This window comes from Rhincodon typus, chromosome 30 (genome assembly GCF_021869965.1).
Source record: "Rhincodon typus isolate 14 chromosome 30, sRhiTyp1.1, whole genome shotgun sequence".
Taxonomy (NCBI): Eukaryota; Metazoa; Chordata; class Chondrichthyes; order Orectolobiformes; family Rhincodontidae; genus Rhincodon; species Rhincodon typus.
This window is the reverse complement of record NC_063361.1, coordinates 5838209-5855961: the sequence shown is the minus strand read 5'-3', so window position 1 is coordinate 5855961 and position 17753 is coordinate 5838209. Positions and strand designations below refer to the sequence as shown.

Genomic DNA, 17753 nt, shown 5'->3' with positions numbered 1-17753 from the left:
TCCAAGTAAAAGCTGCTTGTTTGATAAGTCCTCCACCTTTAAATATTCATTGCCTCTACCACTGGTACACAGCAGCCACAATGGTACTATATACACTATGCACTACAGCAGCTCAACAAGTCTCCTTCAGTTATGTTGTGGCCATACAGGACATTGGTTTAGGCCACTTGTGGAATACTGCATTCAGTTCTGGTCTCCCTGCTATAGTAAAGATGTTGATAAACTTGAAAGGCTGCAGAAACGATTTACAAGGGTGTTGTCAGGGTTGGGGGTTTGAGCTGTAGGGAGAGGCTAAATAGGCCAGGGCTATTTTTCCTGCAGCGTCAGAGGCTGAAGGGTGACCTTCTAGAGGTTTATATAATCATGGGGGGTGCATGGATAGGGTAAATAGATAAGGTCTTTTCCCCAGGGTAGGGTAGTCCAAAACCAGAGGGCATAGGTTTAAGGTGAGAGAGGAAAGATTTAAAAGGGACCTAAGGGGCAACTTTTTCTTGCAGAGGGTGGTGCATGTATGGAATGAGCTGCCAGAGGAAGTGGTGGAGGCTGGTACAATTACAGTATTTAAAAGGCATCTGGATGGGTATACAAATAGGAAGGGTTTAGAGGGATATGGACCAAATGTTGGCAAATAGGACTAGATTAATTTAGGATATCTGGTTGGCATGGACCAAAGGGTCTGCTTCCGTGCATACAACTCTATGACTATAACAGCAACACTCAAACCTGTAACCTGTACCACTGAGAAGAGCAAGGGCAGCAGATTGATGGCAACACCATCTATCATCTCGGCTTGAAACTGTGTCATCATTCCTTCATTGTTAGGTCAACATCCTGGATATTTCTTCCAAAAAAAATACTGTGGATGTCTGTACACAGAATGGACTGCAGTAGTTCAAAGGTAGTTCATCACCATCACCTTTTCAAGGGAAATTGGGTATGGACAAAAATTCTAGTCTTGCTAATAGTATCATGTCCCAAAACCAAATAAAAAGCTTTGTATTGCACTTTAAAAATATACATATTATTTTGTTCCGCTGTTCCATTTTATTTTAATCAGTGAATGAAAATCCCAAAACAAAGCAATTGCTGAATTTGACTATTTTTCCACTTGACCTGTAGAGAGGACACTCCTTGATGATGTCTAACATGTTTGTGTATGTTGCCACAAATGCATGGAGGCATGAAGTACTGAGGCCTCAGCAGTTCAGGTTGGTCGCAGATGTACCCTCATCGGTCCATTAAAACTTATTAACATAATGGAACCATTTAAGCAAATGTCACCCAAAATTTCCCTTGCCCATGGAATTCTCTCCAAGTTGCTTCTGCACCATTTTAATTCTTTATTTGTTGTACAGACAACAGGAGCGGATAAACACCCAGCGAGAGGAGATTGAGCGACAGAGGAAGCTGTTGGCAAAACGGAAACCAGCAGCAATGTGTCAGATACCACCTACAAATAATGAGCAAAAACAGAGGAAGAACAAAGCAAACGGAGCAGAAAACGAGACGTGAGTCAGGTTGCAAGCAAATTGACCTTAAAGTGACTATTCAGCTATGCAGTTAATTGATTGGCCCTTTTGGTCTTTTTTAAATGATCTTTCAGTGTTGCTAAATTTGTCCTACATCCCTGATGGTTTTCAGAGTGTGCACTTTGTCCTGAAATCGTTCTCTTATAAATATATTTGATATTATAAAAGACAACGAGGAATGGATGTCAGTGACCACTGTTCCTTAGTAGTGGATAACTAGTCATAACTGCACTTAAAACAGGCCCGGTTTCTCATCTCTGTAACTCCATTGAAAATAATGTGCAAGGAAGAAATGGCAGTCATTTTATGAGCAACTTTCATTGGGCTTCCAGATATACCATGATGCTTCACAACCACTGAACAGTGGAACAGTTTGACAACAATTAATAACAGGCTTGATCGTAGCTATCTTTACCTGTATTCCTGGAAAATTGGCATGGAAAATTTTCAGGTTCTATTGAGCCACTTTGGATGCTTGCCAATATCTGTTGGCAGAATTCTGGTTTTGAAGTGATTTCTCTGGATATTTGAGTTGTATCTGCAACATTATAATCTGCTCACTAAAGTTCCCATTGGCAGATGCCACCTTATGAAGAATACTTACTGGAGATCATGCTTCCTGTGTTAATGGTGCAGGTGCCTTGGGACATTGTAGATGTAGTTTTTTTTTAACAAATTTACTTTGAAGCACTTTGTCCAGATGGCATGAACCCCTCAAAACCTCATCAAAAATTGCTGATAAAGAAGAATCCTGGAAAGAATGCATAACAATGTAGATAGAAAATGTTGCTCATGTCATAAATTTTCTGGTGCACCTTCTCTGCCTTGAAAGACATGATAGCCTTGTCACGTTGCTGTCAAATCAGCCACCTATTTTTGAAGGGGTGCTGCCCTCTCTCTTCTTTTCCTACCCATTCCAGTAGCACCTGGTGGCTTCCACTCGATTGTACTGAATGCATATCCTATAAATTCTTATCATGTGTGATATGAATTTACATCGAATCATTTGAAACTACCAGCAGCAATTGAGCATTTTTTAGTTTTGAAATTTGATCAGAAGCCCCTGGATCCCACACTCTCAATTATTGTTGGAGAAAAATTTCATTGTTTGTTTTTTGGGTGATCATATTTTTTTCTAGGTTGATGTAATTAAGCTTGCAAGGTGATTTAATCTCTCTACATGTGTGCATACAATTCATGGTAATTTTAAAGGCGGATGACCTGGCTAGCAAGTGATGGTCAAAAAATGTAATTTACCTAACAAGCCTGATCTAATTCAATAAAGTTGTATTTCCCTTAGAGATAGTAGGAACTGCAGATGCTGGAGAATCTGACATAACAAGGTGTAGAGCTGGATGAACACAGCAGGCCAAGCAGCATCACAGGAGCAGGAAAGCTGACTTTTCGGGCCCAGACCCTTCTTCTTAGGTTTACTTTTAAGCATTGCTCATATCTTTTTGAGTATGACAAGGAACAAGGAATACAGATGTGCTTTTGTAATCACTGTGGGGAATCATGGTATTCCTAAAAGTAGTTAAGAGGAATTGTGTGGAGTTACTGAGTTTTTCATAAAAAGTAGCCACTCAATATAGTTTTGTTACTTGAGATCAAGCCACTTTTCTTTGTCTGCAATCACAGCTGCTCTAGGAACTACCTTTGGGTTTTTTATCTACTAAGAGAGTGCAGCATTGTCAAGAAGTGCTGACTTTCAGATGGAATGCCAGCTGGAAACTTGTATGCATAAAGAACCATCTACCAGTTTATTTTGAATTAGACCGAATCTTGAGGCATAGTGCATTTCACCAAACCTGAAGTTTGCTAAGTAAATAGTCCTGAATGGTTTTTAAACCCCGAGTGAAACATTTCAGTGCAGTATTCGCAAGGATGTGCTAAAATCAGTGATGCCAGAATTAATCTCGGCAGAAATCTAATAACCTGTTTTTCATTTTTGCAGCTTGACTTTAGCAGAATACCACGAACAGGAAGAAATCTTCAAACTAAGATTAGGACATTTAAAGAAGGTTTGTTAAGCCTTCATCCTGTGCCAAAAGATCATGTTCTATTCCAAAGTAGGGTCCAAAAGGGGGTCACTGCTTCCAAGATAGATTCAGCCTATTTCTTGACTCTTTCTAATTCCCAAGAAGAAAATTTAAATCCAGATTAAGCAACAATGGAAAGTTCTGATTTTTTATATTTGCGTATGGAAAATTCTGTCGCTTTTGTTTTGTTGTTTTTGGAGTCAGGACAGAGATCTCTGGGAAAGTATGGGTATCTTCTGAGTTCAAGAGTTCTGTGGAATAGAAAAACTTGATAATCTGTGTAGTTCAAATGCTTTGTCCTGATCTCACCAAGACACCTTAAAGTACTAAGTAGTTATTACATGTTACTGGAGCACCATTCGCTTTGTATTGGCAGCCTCTCAATCAAGTGGCTACTCTCCATTGCTGAGTCTGAATGGTGAATGTAGCAAGCACCACAGTTGACCTTGCTCCCCTTCCTGCTGCCAGATATGCAAACCTTTCCAGCACGGCTGGAACAGAGCTATCACTCCTGCTATCTACTCAAGTTGACTTGGTACAAAAAGCATGGGACTTTCTGCTCCACATAGCTTAGTGCTGTGCTGCACCTTGAGCATAACCAGCCATTATCATGTGGGGCAGACTGGATAGCCCAGCTGCTTTTTTTTTCCTCCCCCTTGCCATTGATTTTGTTTTCAAATGTGCTGTTTGCCAAGCTGCAGCAGGAACAGTTCTTCTTGCCACTGGTACTCTAACGGAAGTGCCTTCTGTTCATGTCTTATGTGGGTGTTTTTAATTGGATTGATCCTCCTTAACTGACTTTGGGTGAGTGTTTTGCAGCAAATTGTTGGTGAAATCAGCATTATTCAATTGGCATAACCACTTTCAAATTGCTAGACAATTTCAAAGTGCAGTTATTTTTAAGCCTATTTATTGTATCATTTGAGTTTTATTGCGGTGTTCGGTGCTGCTTCTATTATTCTGTCTGCATTGGGCCATTATTTATTTAAATTGTGATCTTTCTTCACTAAACTCTTCCTTGTGTAGGAGGAGGCAGAGATACAAGCGGAACTAGAGAGGTTGGAACGAGTACGCAATTTGCACATAAGGGAACTGAAGAGGATACACAATGAAGATAATTCACAGTAAGTTTTCACTGCTCTCAAATATATACTTTATGATGTGGTGATGCTGGTGTTGGACTGAGATGGACGAAGTCAGAAGCCACCTGATGAAGGAGCAGCACTGTAAAAGCTTGTGATTTTAAATCTGTTGGACTGTAACCTCATTTCGTGTGACTTCTGACTGTCTATTTTCTGAAGAAAGGGAGGTACCTTTCTCACATTTTCACTCAACTTGCTCTCACTGCATATTGAGGCCATAGTATATATGGTACAACTGAGAGAAGTTTATTTATTTGAGTTTATCCATTTCAATTTCCTTCTAAGAGCAAAGTTAGCCTTTAATTTAAAAAAAATTAAAACACTATTTAAAACCTGATCTGAATACCCATTTGTTTAATTTGATTTATTCTTGGGGTATGAGCACTCCAAGCAAAGCCAGCATTCATTGCCATATCTAGTTGTCCATAACTGAAGTTAGTGGTGAACCTCTAGAGTCATTGTAGTGAAGAAACTCCCAGTGTTATTAGTTGCAACGTAACCAAGGAGTGGCTTTAGCATCCTTGGACATTGGGGCCAGTTTTCAGGAAGGTGCATTGCACTTAAACGGAGGTTAGAACCAATGAAAGTGCTCTTAGAGACCATTTAACAAGCTAGTCAAGGCTTTGAGAACCAGGCTCAACTACCGGAAAGGGAAAATTAAGGAATAGAAAGGATTTATAAAGATATGGAAACCCTAGAATTTGCAGAAAGTTTACAACAGGACGTCATTCAACTCTTCAGTGCTGGCTGGTGAGCTATTTGGCTTAATTGCTAGCTCTGCAGGTCACAGCTTTTCAAATAGACATCCAAGTTCTTTCTTATATGTGGGTCTTTCTGCCTCTGTCACCCTTTCAAATAGTGAGTTCCAGGTTCCTATCACCTTCTGGATGAAAGGATCTCCCATATAAATCGATTTTTCTACCATTTGCTTTAAAGTCTATATTTTGACCTTCTGTTAATGTAATCATGTTCTCCCTATTTGTTCTGTCTAGACCCCCCAGCAATTTTATGCACCTCAATTAAGTCACCTCTCAGCCACTTCTGTTCCAAGGAAAACACTACAGCCTATCAAACCTTTGTTCATAGCTAAAATTTGAGCTCTGGCAACATTTTTAAAAGTTTTCCCTGAACTTGATGCAGTCCAGTCACATATTTCCCACAATGTGGTGACTGGAATGTAAGCTATAACCTAGCAGCCAGCTAACTAGAGCTTTATACAATTCTAGAATTACCTCCCTGCACCTCAGTTAATAAAGAATTGCATGCTATTTGCTTCTTAGCTCCCTTATCAATCTGTCACCTATTAAGGATCTATGGACATATACCCCAAGATCCACCTGTTCCTTCACAAGGTTTCATACCCATTTATTGTGTAATCCTATGCCTTGTTACACCTCCCACAACATAAATCCTCTAGATTGAATTCCATTTTCTACTCTTCTGGTCTATTGACCAGACCATCTCCATCCTCCTACAGTCTAAAGCTTTCCTCTGCACTGCCAACCACACAACTGATTTTTACTTCATGTTTTCATTATGCTCTTTATAGTCATCTGTCGTGTGAAAAGCCTGGTTTAAAATCTATGTGAACACCACCAGAGCATAAACTATTAAAATATTAATTGGGGTAAAATAAAACAAACAACTTTGGATGCTGGATATCTGAAACAAAAATAGAAATTGCTGAGGCATGATTCCCAGAGATTCAGGGACACGAGTGTAAATCCCACTGTGGCTTATGTTGATATTTGAATTCAATAAGAGCTGGCCTAAAGGTAACCATGTAACTAGTGTCAATTGTTGTTTTTAAGAAAAACCCTATCTGATGTCCTTTAGGGAAGGAAAACTATCATCCATACCTAGCTTGGCCTACGTGTGCTTCCAGACATGTGATCAATTCTTAACTACGCTGCGGGCAATTAGCAATGGGCAGTTAAATGCTGGCCTAACCAATGGCACCCATATACTGTGAACAAGAAGAAATTCACTCACTCCAGCTATGTAACATGATGCTTAATCAATATTGCTATCCCTCCTCTTTGCTGAACACTTTTACGTCCCAGAATACTTAGTGTGCAATCTTGCCCTCCTTTGAGCTAAGTATCTGTTAATGTCTCATAACCATACCCCATATAGCAATCTGCACCTGCTGCTCACCAACCTTATTTGCCATACTTTGTGTGTTCTTACATGGCCTGTCATTCTGTGGAGGCTCAGCAGCATCTGTGGCGAGGAAGTAGAGTTAATGTTTTGGGTCCAGTAACTCTCCAGCTGAACTGATTGTAGGTAGGAAAAAGTTGGTATATATGCTGAAGATGGGATGGTGGGTGCGGGGGTGGGGTTAGGGGGCTGGGGGCGGAGGTAGAGAAGTAACTGAGAGGTGGAGATGGAGTCCAGAGAGAGAGACCAGTTGGGCATACAAAGGAATAGGTAATGGTCAGCCTGGGAGGATCAATTGCTGCTAATGGGAATTGTTAGTGGCTAACAATGGGCTGTTTGTGGCAGCAGCCCATGTTCTGACAAGGCCTGCTGTGAAGAATGTTGGGGAAAGGACATGAGAGAGGGTGCTCAGGCCCTAAAATTATTTAACTTGATATTTGGTCCTGAAGGCTGCAGGGTCCCCAAGTGGAAGATGAGATGCTGTTCTTCCAGCTTGTGCTGAACTTTGCTGAACGTTGCAACAAGTCTGAAACAGAGATGTTGGCCAGAGGACATGGTGGTACGTTGAAGTGGCAAGTATCTGGAAGCTCGGGGCCATTTTTGCCGAATGTGAAGCAACAATTTACCTGCACTTCATTCAATCTGGTCTAATGTATTTGCTGCTCACAATGTGGTTTCCTCTGCAGTGGGTAGAGGAAATGCAGACTGGGTGATTGCTTGCAGAACACTTTTATTCTTTCTGCAAAAATGACCCTGAGCTTCCAGTGAAATTCAGACTCGTCCCCGGCATCATGGGCTAGGTTCTGGATTATTAGTCCAGTGGCATCACCATATGTCACCACCTCCCAGTGTTCAGAGTGGTTCATGGACGGAATCAATTTAATTAGACCTAAGAAACCAAAAGAGGTACCGTTACACTGCTAGGTATATTATGTAGGCCATTAACTGGCAGAAAAGATATAGAGGAATAAATTTGCGATGAATTTAAAAGTGCAATAATCTTATTACAGACGGGGAAAGTAGTGGCATAAAAGGTAAATAGGGGAGAGAGTTTCTCAAATAAAAACAGAAATTGTTGGATAAACGCAGCAGGTATGGCAGCATCTGTGGAGAGAAAACAGTTAATGTTTCTAGTCCATTGACCACTAGACTCGAAGCATTAACTCTGCTTTCCCTCCACAGATACATGCCTAACCTGCAGAGTTCCTCCAGCAATTTCTGTTTTGTTTCAGATTTCCAGCATGTGCAGTTCTTTGTTTTATGAGAGAGTTTCTCAAGTGTGTTCAGGTGAATTTTCTGTATTAGTATCTTTTTGACTGAATGAGGCTTTGATGGATCTAGTTCTTGGGAATGAGGTGGATCAAGTGATGCACAACAGGATTTGTACATGTACACAAGCCTGTGGAAACACGCAAACCATTTAATGTGGCGGGGCAGGTCTAGAACACATATAGGATTGTAGACTTTGTAAATAGAGGTATAGAGCACAAAAGCAACAAGGTATGAGGAATCTTTTCTTAAAAACAAGAAATTATTCAACCTCAACTAGAGTATTGTGTCCAATTCTGGGTACTGCTGTTCAGAAAGAGTGTGAACATGTTGGAGAGGGTCCATAAAAGATGTCAGAAAACAGTTATATGGATGTAGGAGAGAGAGAGATGTAGTTTGAAGATTGATTGGGTTTTCTCAATCTTTTCTTTAAAGAGAAGATTTAATGGAGGTATTCAATGCCATGTGATACCTGGATACAGTAGATAGAGGCAAACTTTAACAAAATGATTGAGAAACAGAGGACACCTATTTAAGGTGAATGGCAGAAATATGAATAGCGAGATGAAGCATGTTGTTATGAGCTGGAATCTTAATGCTTATGGTGGAGAAAGATTCAGTCATAACTATCAGGAAAGAATTGCATAATTACCTGAAGGGGGATGATTCGAAGAGTCTATGAGGAAAAGGTGAGGGAGTAATTCTAGCTGATTTGTTGCTGCAGAAAGCCAATGTGGACATAACAGGCCAAATAATGATGGCCTGTATTGCAACCATTCAAAGATTGCTTATGACCATGTGGGAATCAGTGTATGATTTGGAATGGAGTTTGAAAGTACTGTATTACTACTATGCTTCTAGGTGATAATGTTAGAAGTAAGGTTATGTAATGTGGTCAGCTATAACATAGTGACAGCTAAAATCTATAGAACTGGAGCTCAACAGGAACACGAGGCGGCAATTTAGCCCAATGAGCCTCTTCGATCATTAGCTGAGATGACTGATTTATAGCCCAATTCCAGATACTTGCCTTTTGTCCCATATCCATTTGATAGATTTTATATTTTGTCAACCAGAATATTAATTTAGCTTGAAAATGAACAATTGATCCACTATCAACTGCAGTTTGTGGAAGAGACTTCTTAACTTCTACTGTCCTGTATCTGTGTAGAGGTTCCTAATTTCACTCCTAGATAGTCTGGCTCTAACTTTTACGGTAACCTCCATTGTCAGTGATTTCTGTATCTGCCCTATCTCTTGGGATTTTCAGTTGAATAACCCTTTAACCTTCTACATTCTAGAGCACATTTCTATTTTGTGTAATCCCCTCCCCTCCCACCCCCACAGGATTTAACCCTTGCAGTTATTCTATTAAATTTCTGCTACATTCTTCACAAAACCATTATATCCTTCCTGCAGTGTGATGCCCAGAACTACTTTCAGAACTCCAGGTGTGATCTAACCCAGGATTTTTTGCAGCTGAACTGTGATTTCTATCCCCTTGTAATTCTAATTCTTTAGATATAGAGCCAGTGCTCATGCAATCCTGTAGGTGGTGTACTTGCATTGCTTAAATGTGCCTGCCAGGTAGTGATTTGTATTGGCTGGTTTATGGATATTGTTTTTAATGTGAGTAAGCCATCTTGTGTTAATTTTTTGGGCCTTGTGTCCCACACCTTTCTGAGATGTCAGGCAAGCTATTGGGTTTTCAGTTTTCTGCAGTTTTACCATGTAGCAATGTCATCCAAAGTCACTGACAGATTTTTGTTTTTCCTCTGGGGAATTATTTAGCCTTCATTCAGTACCCTTTGCAGTATTCGCTGGGATAGGGAATTAAATGTTTGAAGGCTCATAGAGTGCAGTACTGTACTAACCTTTCCTCGTTGCTGCATACCGAGAGTGTGGCTGTGTGTTAGAACACTAATGTAATGTAAACTTCTTTTGAAACAGTTATACAAACTTTGTGGTACAAATGGTGGTTATTCTGTTGATTCATCTGGCTCTATAAACATCTTGTTGCAGATTTAAAGACCATCCTACATTAAATGACAGGTATTTGCTACTACACCTGTTGGGACGAGGAGGCTTCAGTGAAGTGTACAAGGTATGTTCTTCCAACAAACAACAGAAGGGAATGAAAAAATGTGCAATCTCCTCTGATACGTTTCTTTCAAATCTTCTAAACTTCTCCCCATCAGTCTTGGGTTGTCAGTAGAGAATGAAACCCTTTCCAATAGAGGCACTACATGACGTATGCTGTATTCTTAAGTGAATGTGTCACGAGAGAGACAGTTTCTGGTTAGGTTCATCTCCAGTGCAGAATATATTGAGATTAGAAACTGTACAACCCTTCCAAACCACAGAGAGGTGATTTCCATATCTTCATCTGACCTGGATTGGAATCCTGATAAATTATCTATAACGTTGCATTTCCTGGTTTTACCATTTCACCATAATTGGATTTGGGCAAAGCATGCCTGGCATAGTGGTATGCTAGTAATTATTGCAATCCAGATAATTCAATCTTTACATGGTATCTTTAGGGAAGGATTTATGAGAAGAATAGGAGCAAGATTTACAACAGAAACAGGCTGAATTGCCCATTCTTCTAATTGTGATGTTTGCTTTCAAGTGCAAAGAGCTTTTCTTTAAATTAGTTCATGGGATGTGGGCATCACTGGCTGGTCAGCGACTAATTGCTCGTTAGATTCAGAGGGCTGTTCAGAGGCAGACATGAGTCTGGAGTCACGTGAGGACCAGACCAGGTAACAAAGGCAGATTTCCTTCCCTGAAGGACATTAGTGAACTAGATGTGTTTTTACAAAATACAACAGCAGATACATGGTCACCATTAGTCCAACATTTTAAATTCCAGATTTTCATCAATTCAAATTTCACCATCTTCTATGATGGTATGCAAACTCGTGACCCCAGAACATCAGCCTGGGTCTCTGGATTGCTGGTGACAATTGCTACTCGATTTCCTCTCCCTAATAAACTAAATTATAGAAATCAAATTGAGGTGAATATTTTTACCAATCGTGTGGAGTCTGAGAGCTTATCATAGTGTGGTCATATACTGTGGGAAGAAATGATAAGGTGGGTTAATGCTAAGAAATGTTATTGAACCAATTTTCCCAATGGTGAATTGGGAATGTACATGTGAACCAGCCTGTTGAGAGATGTATCGGGGGAACTGAAAAATGTACCACTGTGTGGTCACCAAAAGGCTAAATGGTAGCCGATGGCGTAAAAATATACATTATCATGCTTACAGTTATATTTTTGAAATGTTATTTTAATAATCAGTCTATGGCAGAAAAAAAGTTAATCTTTGCTATAGTTTCAAGTCATTTTATTTTCATGATTTTCAAAGAGCAGCAGCAAACAATGAGAATGAGAAATCAGTTGCATACTTTGTCCATATGGAACGTATCCAGTTACATGTGGCAACCGTTTGTGCTACATCAGAGCTCCCTATAGAATATGTCAAGACACCTCCACTCCCACAAGTGCATCTGCATACACTCTATTTCCTGAACTGTACTGTCTGTATGTTTGAGGTCATGCCAAGGACTGGGCTGTTTGCAAGGGGCCCTTGCAGAAATTTCTGAGATATAGGGAAATTGAAGACACTACCAGATGTACTGGGACAATGGAAAGGAAGAAACATAAGGTCAGGTTTGTATGTAGTGTGTTTAAGATGGGTGCCAGGATATATATCTTTACACAGAGTGATAACAGATTGAACAGATTCCCAGGAAGGACATTTGAAGCCAAGACACTGACATGTATAAAGAACTATTGAATGCAGTAAAGGGAATTTGTTGGAATTTGTATTCTGAGAGTTTGTAATGATTCAACTGACTCAAATTTCTGTTCCACGTTCACCGAGAAGCTTGTACAAAGCAGTCACTACACAGGAACATGTTTTGGTCATAGTGAAAATTTGGAATTGGATCTTCTGTAGCGTAAAAATACTTGTTGCTGGTTATTGGTGATAATATTTGTTCAGAAGATTGACCCAATTTTAAAAACAAATTACTCTATGTTTGAATCTTTTCAATAGGCATTCGATCTACAAGAGCAGAGATACGTAGCAGTAAAAATTCACCAGTTAAATAAAACCTGGCGGGAGGAAAAGAAAGAAAATTACCACAAGTAAGTAATAAAGAGTTTTGCCCAATTGTGCATCTGAGTTCTTCTTGCCTCTGTACTTGAGCAAATATTTGCAGCAGTGTTTTCCCCCTAACATTTTGCCAAGGGTCATGATATCAGAGCTTCTTGGACAACCTTGCTTGATGATGCTCTCAGGGATTTTAAACAAGAATAGAAATTGCTGGAAAAGCTCAGCAGGTCTGGCAGCATCTATGGAGAGAACCCAGAGTTAACATTTCAGGTCAAGTGACCCTTCTGTCAGGGATTTTGGTCTGCCCCTGCTTTGATATTGAAAATGCCATGCTGGGCAACTTTATTAGCACTGTTCACAACATCTGGATGTGTCAAAGCATTTTACAGCCATTGAAGTACTTTTTCGAAGTGAGTCACTTTTCTAAACACAGCAATAAATTTGCACTCGTAAGAGTCCCATACACAGGAATATTGTAATGTACTAATCATACTTGTGATAAAAGCAAGCTACTGCATATGCTGGATATCTGAAATAAGGACAGAAAGTGCTAGAGAAACTCAGCAGATTTGGTAGCATGTGTAGAGTGAGAAACAGAGATTATATTTTGAGTCCAGTATGACTCTCTCTCCGAACTGTATATGTGACTTTTTTTGAAGATCATGGCTCTTTTGCATCTACTTGAGTATGCAGTCTGGGCCTCAGTTAAATGGCACATCTGAAAGAACAGAACAACAGTCCCTCATTATTGTGTTGGAATATCATCTTGATTAATATGCTCAAGTTTCTGGGGTGAGACCTGAGCCTACATGATTTGACCTCTGAATTGACAGTGCCATCTCTAAACCACAGACGAATAGGGAAAAGAATTACAGAACTCAATGTCCCACTAAAAATTAGAGATCCGACAGTTTTGACAGGAGTCCTCTCACCTTGCTACCCAATTAATACAGTAGACTCACTGCATAATCAACTCTTATTTGACTCCAGATGACAATTAAATTGATTTTTTAAATAAAGCATTTGAATTAATTGTATGACTACTTCAAAAAAGAAGTTTGGTTTATTACTATTGCAGAATTTCCCTAAGTGTATTGCCACCAGTTACAGCACTGAGTCATCTATAGCTAAAATTACTTTTTGATATAATCACTTTCCTCTGTTCTGAAAAGTATTTCGTTTTTGTTCCTTGCACATACCAAAGCGGTATTTACTTATAAACAATTGTTAAGTTATACTATACCGACTAGAAAGAAATTTAGCCTGTCAATTCTATGTATGTTTATATATACATAATGCAATATATGTGAATATATAAGATGAGACAGAAGCTGAATTAGTAATCAACTGGTGGCTTGTAACTATACTGCAGCATATGGAATACATCATAAGAAATTCAATCATAGTCTTGGCCTTCATCTGTTCAATTGTGATTTATGTGTTGCACCCTTTCATTTTTCTGCACTACAGCTATATTCCCCTGGGCTCAGACTATTAAATTCAAAACTGCTTTATTTTATGAGCTGGAAAGTTCTAAAGGATGGATTAATTCAAGTGTGTTTCCTTTGTTGCTTAAGCAATATGTTCTGCACCATGGGTTTTCTAAGGCGTTTTTATATTTATTTATGTAGGTTTGTTATCTTTTTCTGCTTTCACAATAATTTACCACTATAAAAATCTCTGACTTGGAGCTGAAGTCGGAGGCACTTTAAACACTGCAAGAATGCACTAGAGCTCTGCCTGGAAGGCAAAAAAAGACTTCATATACTGTTTTTGCAACTTAAATTTGTACAAATGTTTATCTTTGCATTGAGGATGAGTGACAGTAAGTCCTAGTGTTTGGCAGTCAGGTCTTTATAAACCAGAGTTACCCAAATTGAGCAATTTGCTGTATGAATACTGGAACTAGATAGATTTTTTTTTAAATTCAGTCTTGTAGGCCCATCAGCCCATCAAATCTGTGCCAGTCAGCACCTAATTATTCTAATCCCATTTTCCAGCACTTGGCCATGGCCTTGTATGTTTTGACATCACAAGTGTTTGTCTAAATACTTCCTAAATAATACTACTTATTATTGAAAATTATTGAAAATAACTTCAAAACTAAAAACACAAAGCCTGTCAGTTAGCTACTGAAAGAAAAATATGCATTAATGAATCAATTAGGTCCCCATTTCGACAAAGGAGCCTCATTCTCAAATGTTGAGTAGTCTGATGTGCAGCTACAAAATCTTTTAATGCTCAAATCTGAGGTTTATCATGTTGATGCTTGTTTGCCCAAATTGCAGTACATGTCTGTTTGTCTTATTGGATGTAAATAATTGACCGTTTGCTAATTATGATAATTGTACAATATTAACTCAAACTACATTACATGCTGTGTCTGACTGCAATTAGGAAATGCCATGTTAGGATCTAAAGTCTAGGTGTGCAGCCAAGACCATGTGAAGGTACTAAATGTATTTTTAGTCTTGGTCTTCATAATGCTGTTGAAATTTGTTACAAGTGGATGTTTTAATGACCTCATGATCAAGCAAGCTGAGCATGAAAGTTCCTAGTAAGAATTTTTACTTCAGTAAGGCCGCATTGATTTGAGAATGATCTAACAACCTGGTTTAAATTTCTAGATTAAACCAAAATGCAGTCTGTTTCCCAAAGTGTTTTAGCTGTTTCGTTTTTCTTGGATGCTCTATAGTGATCCAAAATTAGTGAATTTTCCTTATTGTGTACTTTAGGCTAGTCCCTTGTCAAGTAGACAATTGGGGCGTGCAAAGCTTGACCAAAAACAGGTGTAATCAGAATCTGTGCTGGCTTTTAAAGGGAGATGGATAATTATTTGAAACATAAGATATTGAAAGATCATGGGAAAGAGCAAGAAAATGGGACTAAAGAGCTGATGTAGAAGTGATGGTTGAATGGTCTCCTACCTTTATAACAGTGACTGCATTTCAAAAGTAATTCATTGCCTGTAAAGCACTTTGGGATATCAAGAGATTATGGAAGATACTAAATAATTCATTGTAAAATTCCAAAATCCCATAAACATTGGAATTGTGCAGCATGCGCTATTTTTTTTCCATTTTGCCCCTGGACAGTTCATTTCAGCACATCTAGCACTAACTATTAAAGCTTGATGTGGAGATGCTGGTGTTAGGCTGGGGTGGACAAAATTAGAAGTCACACGACATCAGCTTATAGTCCAACAGGTTTATTTTAAAATCACAATCTTTCAGAGCACTGCTTCTTCATCAGGTGAAGTCACCTGTCAAAGGAGCAGTGCTCCAAAAGCTTGTGATTTTAAATAAACCTTTTGGACTATAATCTGGTGTCACGTGACTTTTGACTTTAATAAATCTTGAGCAAAGGTTGTTGAGGAACAATGGCAGGTGTTTAAGAAAATAACTCATAGCTCACAACAAAGATTTATTCCAGTGAGAAAAGAGGATTCTAGGAATGGAATAAGCCAGCCATGGTTAACTAGGAAAATCAAAGATAGTATCAAACTGAAAGAAAAAAACATACAATGTGGTAAAGATTAGTGGTTAAACCCAAGGAATGGGAAAGTTTTAAAAACTGACATAAGATGGCCAAATCAATAATGAAACATTTGAGGATAAACTTGCAAGCAATATCAAATGAGACGGCAAGAGCTTCTTTAAGTGTATAAAAAGGAACCAAAGTCAAAATAAGCCCCTTAGAGAATGAGGCTAGAGAAATAATGATGGTGAACCAGGAAATGAGCTAAATAAATACTTTGCATCAGTTGTCACCGTAAAGGACACTAGTATTCCAAAATTACAAAATAATCAATGGGCAAAAGGAGGAGAGGAAATAAGTACAAAACTATTACTAGAGAAAAAAATGCTTAGTAAAGTGAGATGCTTAAGACTGATCAAACCCCTGGATCTGATGGGATGCATCCTAGGGTATGAATGGAAATAGCAACATGGATAGTAAATATCCTGGTAGTAATCCTCAAAGAATCCTTTGATTCTGGAAAAGTCCCAGAGAATTTGAAAACTAGCACTGTAACACCCTTATTTAAAAAGAGAAGGGGACAGATAATGGATAATTATAGGCCAGATAGCTTAACATCTGTTATTGGCCAAATGTTAGCATCTTTCGTAAAGAATGTAAATGCAAGGCATTTGGAAATGCATAATGTGAGCAGAGTCAGCATGGCTTCATGAGGGGAAATTGTGCCTGACAAATTTACTAGAATTCTTTGAGGTGATAACAGGCAAGATAGATGAAAGGGAAGATGTGGATGTAGTGTGTTTGTATTTTCAGAAGGCATTTAATAAGATAGCACATGTTAGGTTATTTAATTTGATGAGAGCCCATGTAGTTAGAGGTAGTATATTGGCTTGGATAGAGGATTAGCTAACTAATAGAAGATGGAGTTGGGTTGGGGTGGTGCATTTTCAGGATGGTAACCCCCCTGTACCTGGTGGAGTGCCACAAGGGTCAGTGCTAGGGCCACAATTAACTATAATATATACGTTAATGACTTGGTTGAGGAAAGTGAACGTACTATAGTCAGGTTTGTGGATGACACAAAAATAGGAGGGAAGGCAAGTGGTGAGGATGATGCAAAGCATCTGCAGAGGGATATAGACAGGTTAAGAAATTGGGCAAGAAATGTCAGATGGAATCTAACAAGGTGAAATGTAAGACTGCACTTTGACAGGAAGAAAAGAGGACCTGAGTATTATTTGAATAGAGAAAGACTGCAGAAAGCTACAGAACAGAGGGATTTGGGCGTCTTTGTACATACATGCAACTGTTTATGATTCAAGTTTATCAGGTAATAGGGAAGGCAAGTGGAATGATGGTTTTTATTTCAAAGGGAACGAAGTGTAAAAATAGAGAGATTTTGCTAAATGTGAAGAAGCTATTAGTCAGACCTCAGCTGGAATACTCTGAACAGTTTTGGGCCCCGTTATCTAAGGCAAGACATACTGACATTAGAGGCAGTCCAGAGAGGTTTCACTCGGCTGATACCAGGAATAGAGAGACTATCTTATGAGGAGAAGTTGAGTGAGTTACGCCTGTACTCATTGGCATTTAGAAGAATGAGAGGCAACTTTATTGGTACATAAAAGATTCTTCTGTGGAAAAAGTCTTTTTTTGTTTCCCCTTCTTCTGTTTATACAATGATCCTGGGCACAGATACTTGCATTTAGTTTTTTGCTGCTGTCATTCTTTTCATTGATTCACGATCTGTATAGTAATGTTTTATGCAGAAGGGTGATAACAGAAATGGCTGTTTGAAAATGTTGCACCCTCCTACTTCCTTTTTAGTCAATCCCACATCTGTGTGGCTGGAAAAATAATAAAATCAGAAGATTGAAAGCTAACAAGTGTGAAGGCCACCTTTGCACAATGATGTGAGATTGAGCACTATATTTTCAGATGCTGTTGATGCTCTGTCAAGAACTTGAAAAAAATGAACTGGAGTGCTTGACGATATTATTATTATTAG

At 38.9% G+C, this 17753-nt stretch overlaps 1 protein-coding gene across 4 annotated transcripts in view; it reads left to right on the top strand.

The window, feature by feature from the left end:
- The window catches only part of tlk2 (tousled-like kinase 2), a 150765-nt gene that overhangs the window by 92675 nt on the left and 40337 nt on the right, over positions 1-17753 (top strand). For all 4 annotated transcript variants that reach the window (XM_020516349.2, XM_048614581.1, XM_048614583.1 and 1 more), the window contains 5 exons: positions 1356-1508; positions 3484-3550; positions 4595-4692; positions 10162-10243; positions 12209-12300. In XM_020516349.2, coding sequence (XP_020371938.1) covers positions 1356-1508; positions 3484-3550; positions 4595-4692; positions 10162-10243; positions 12209-12300 — 492 coding nt within the window. The remainder of the gene's footprint in view (positions 1-1355; positions 1509-3483; positions 3551-4594; positions 4693-10161; positions 10244-12208; positions 12301-17753) is intronic.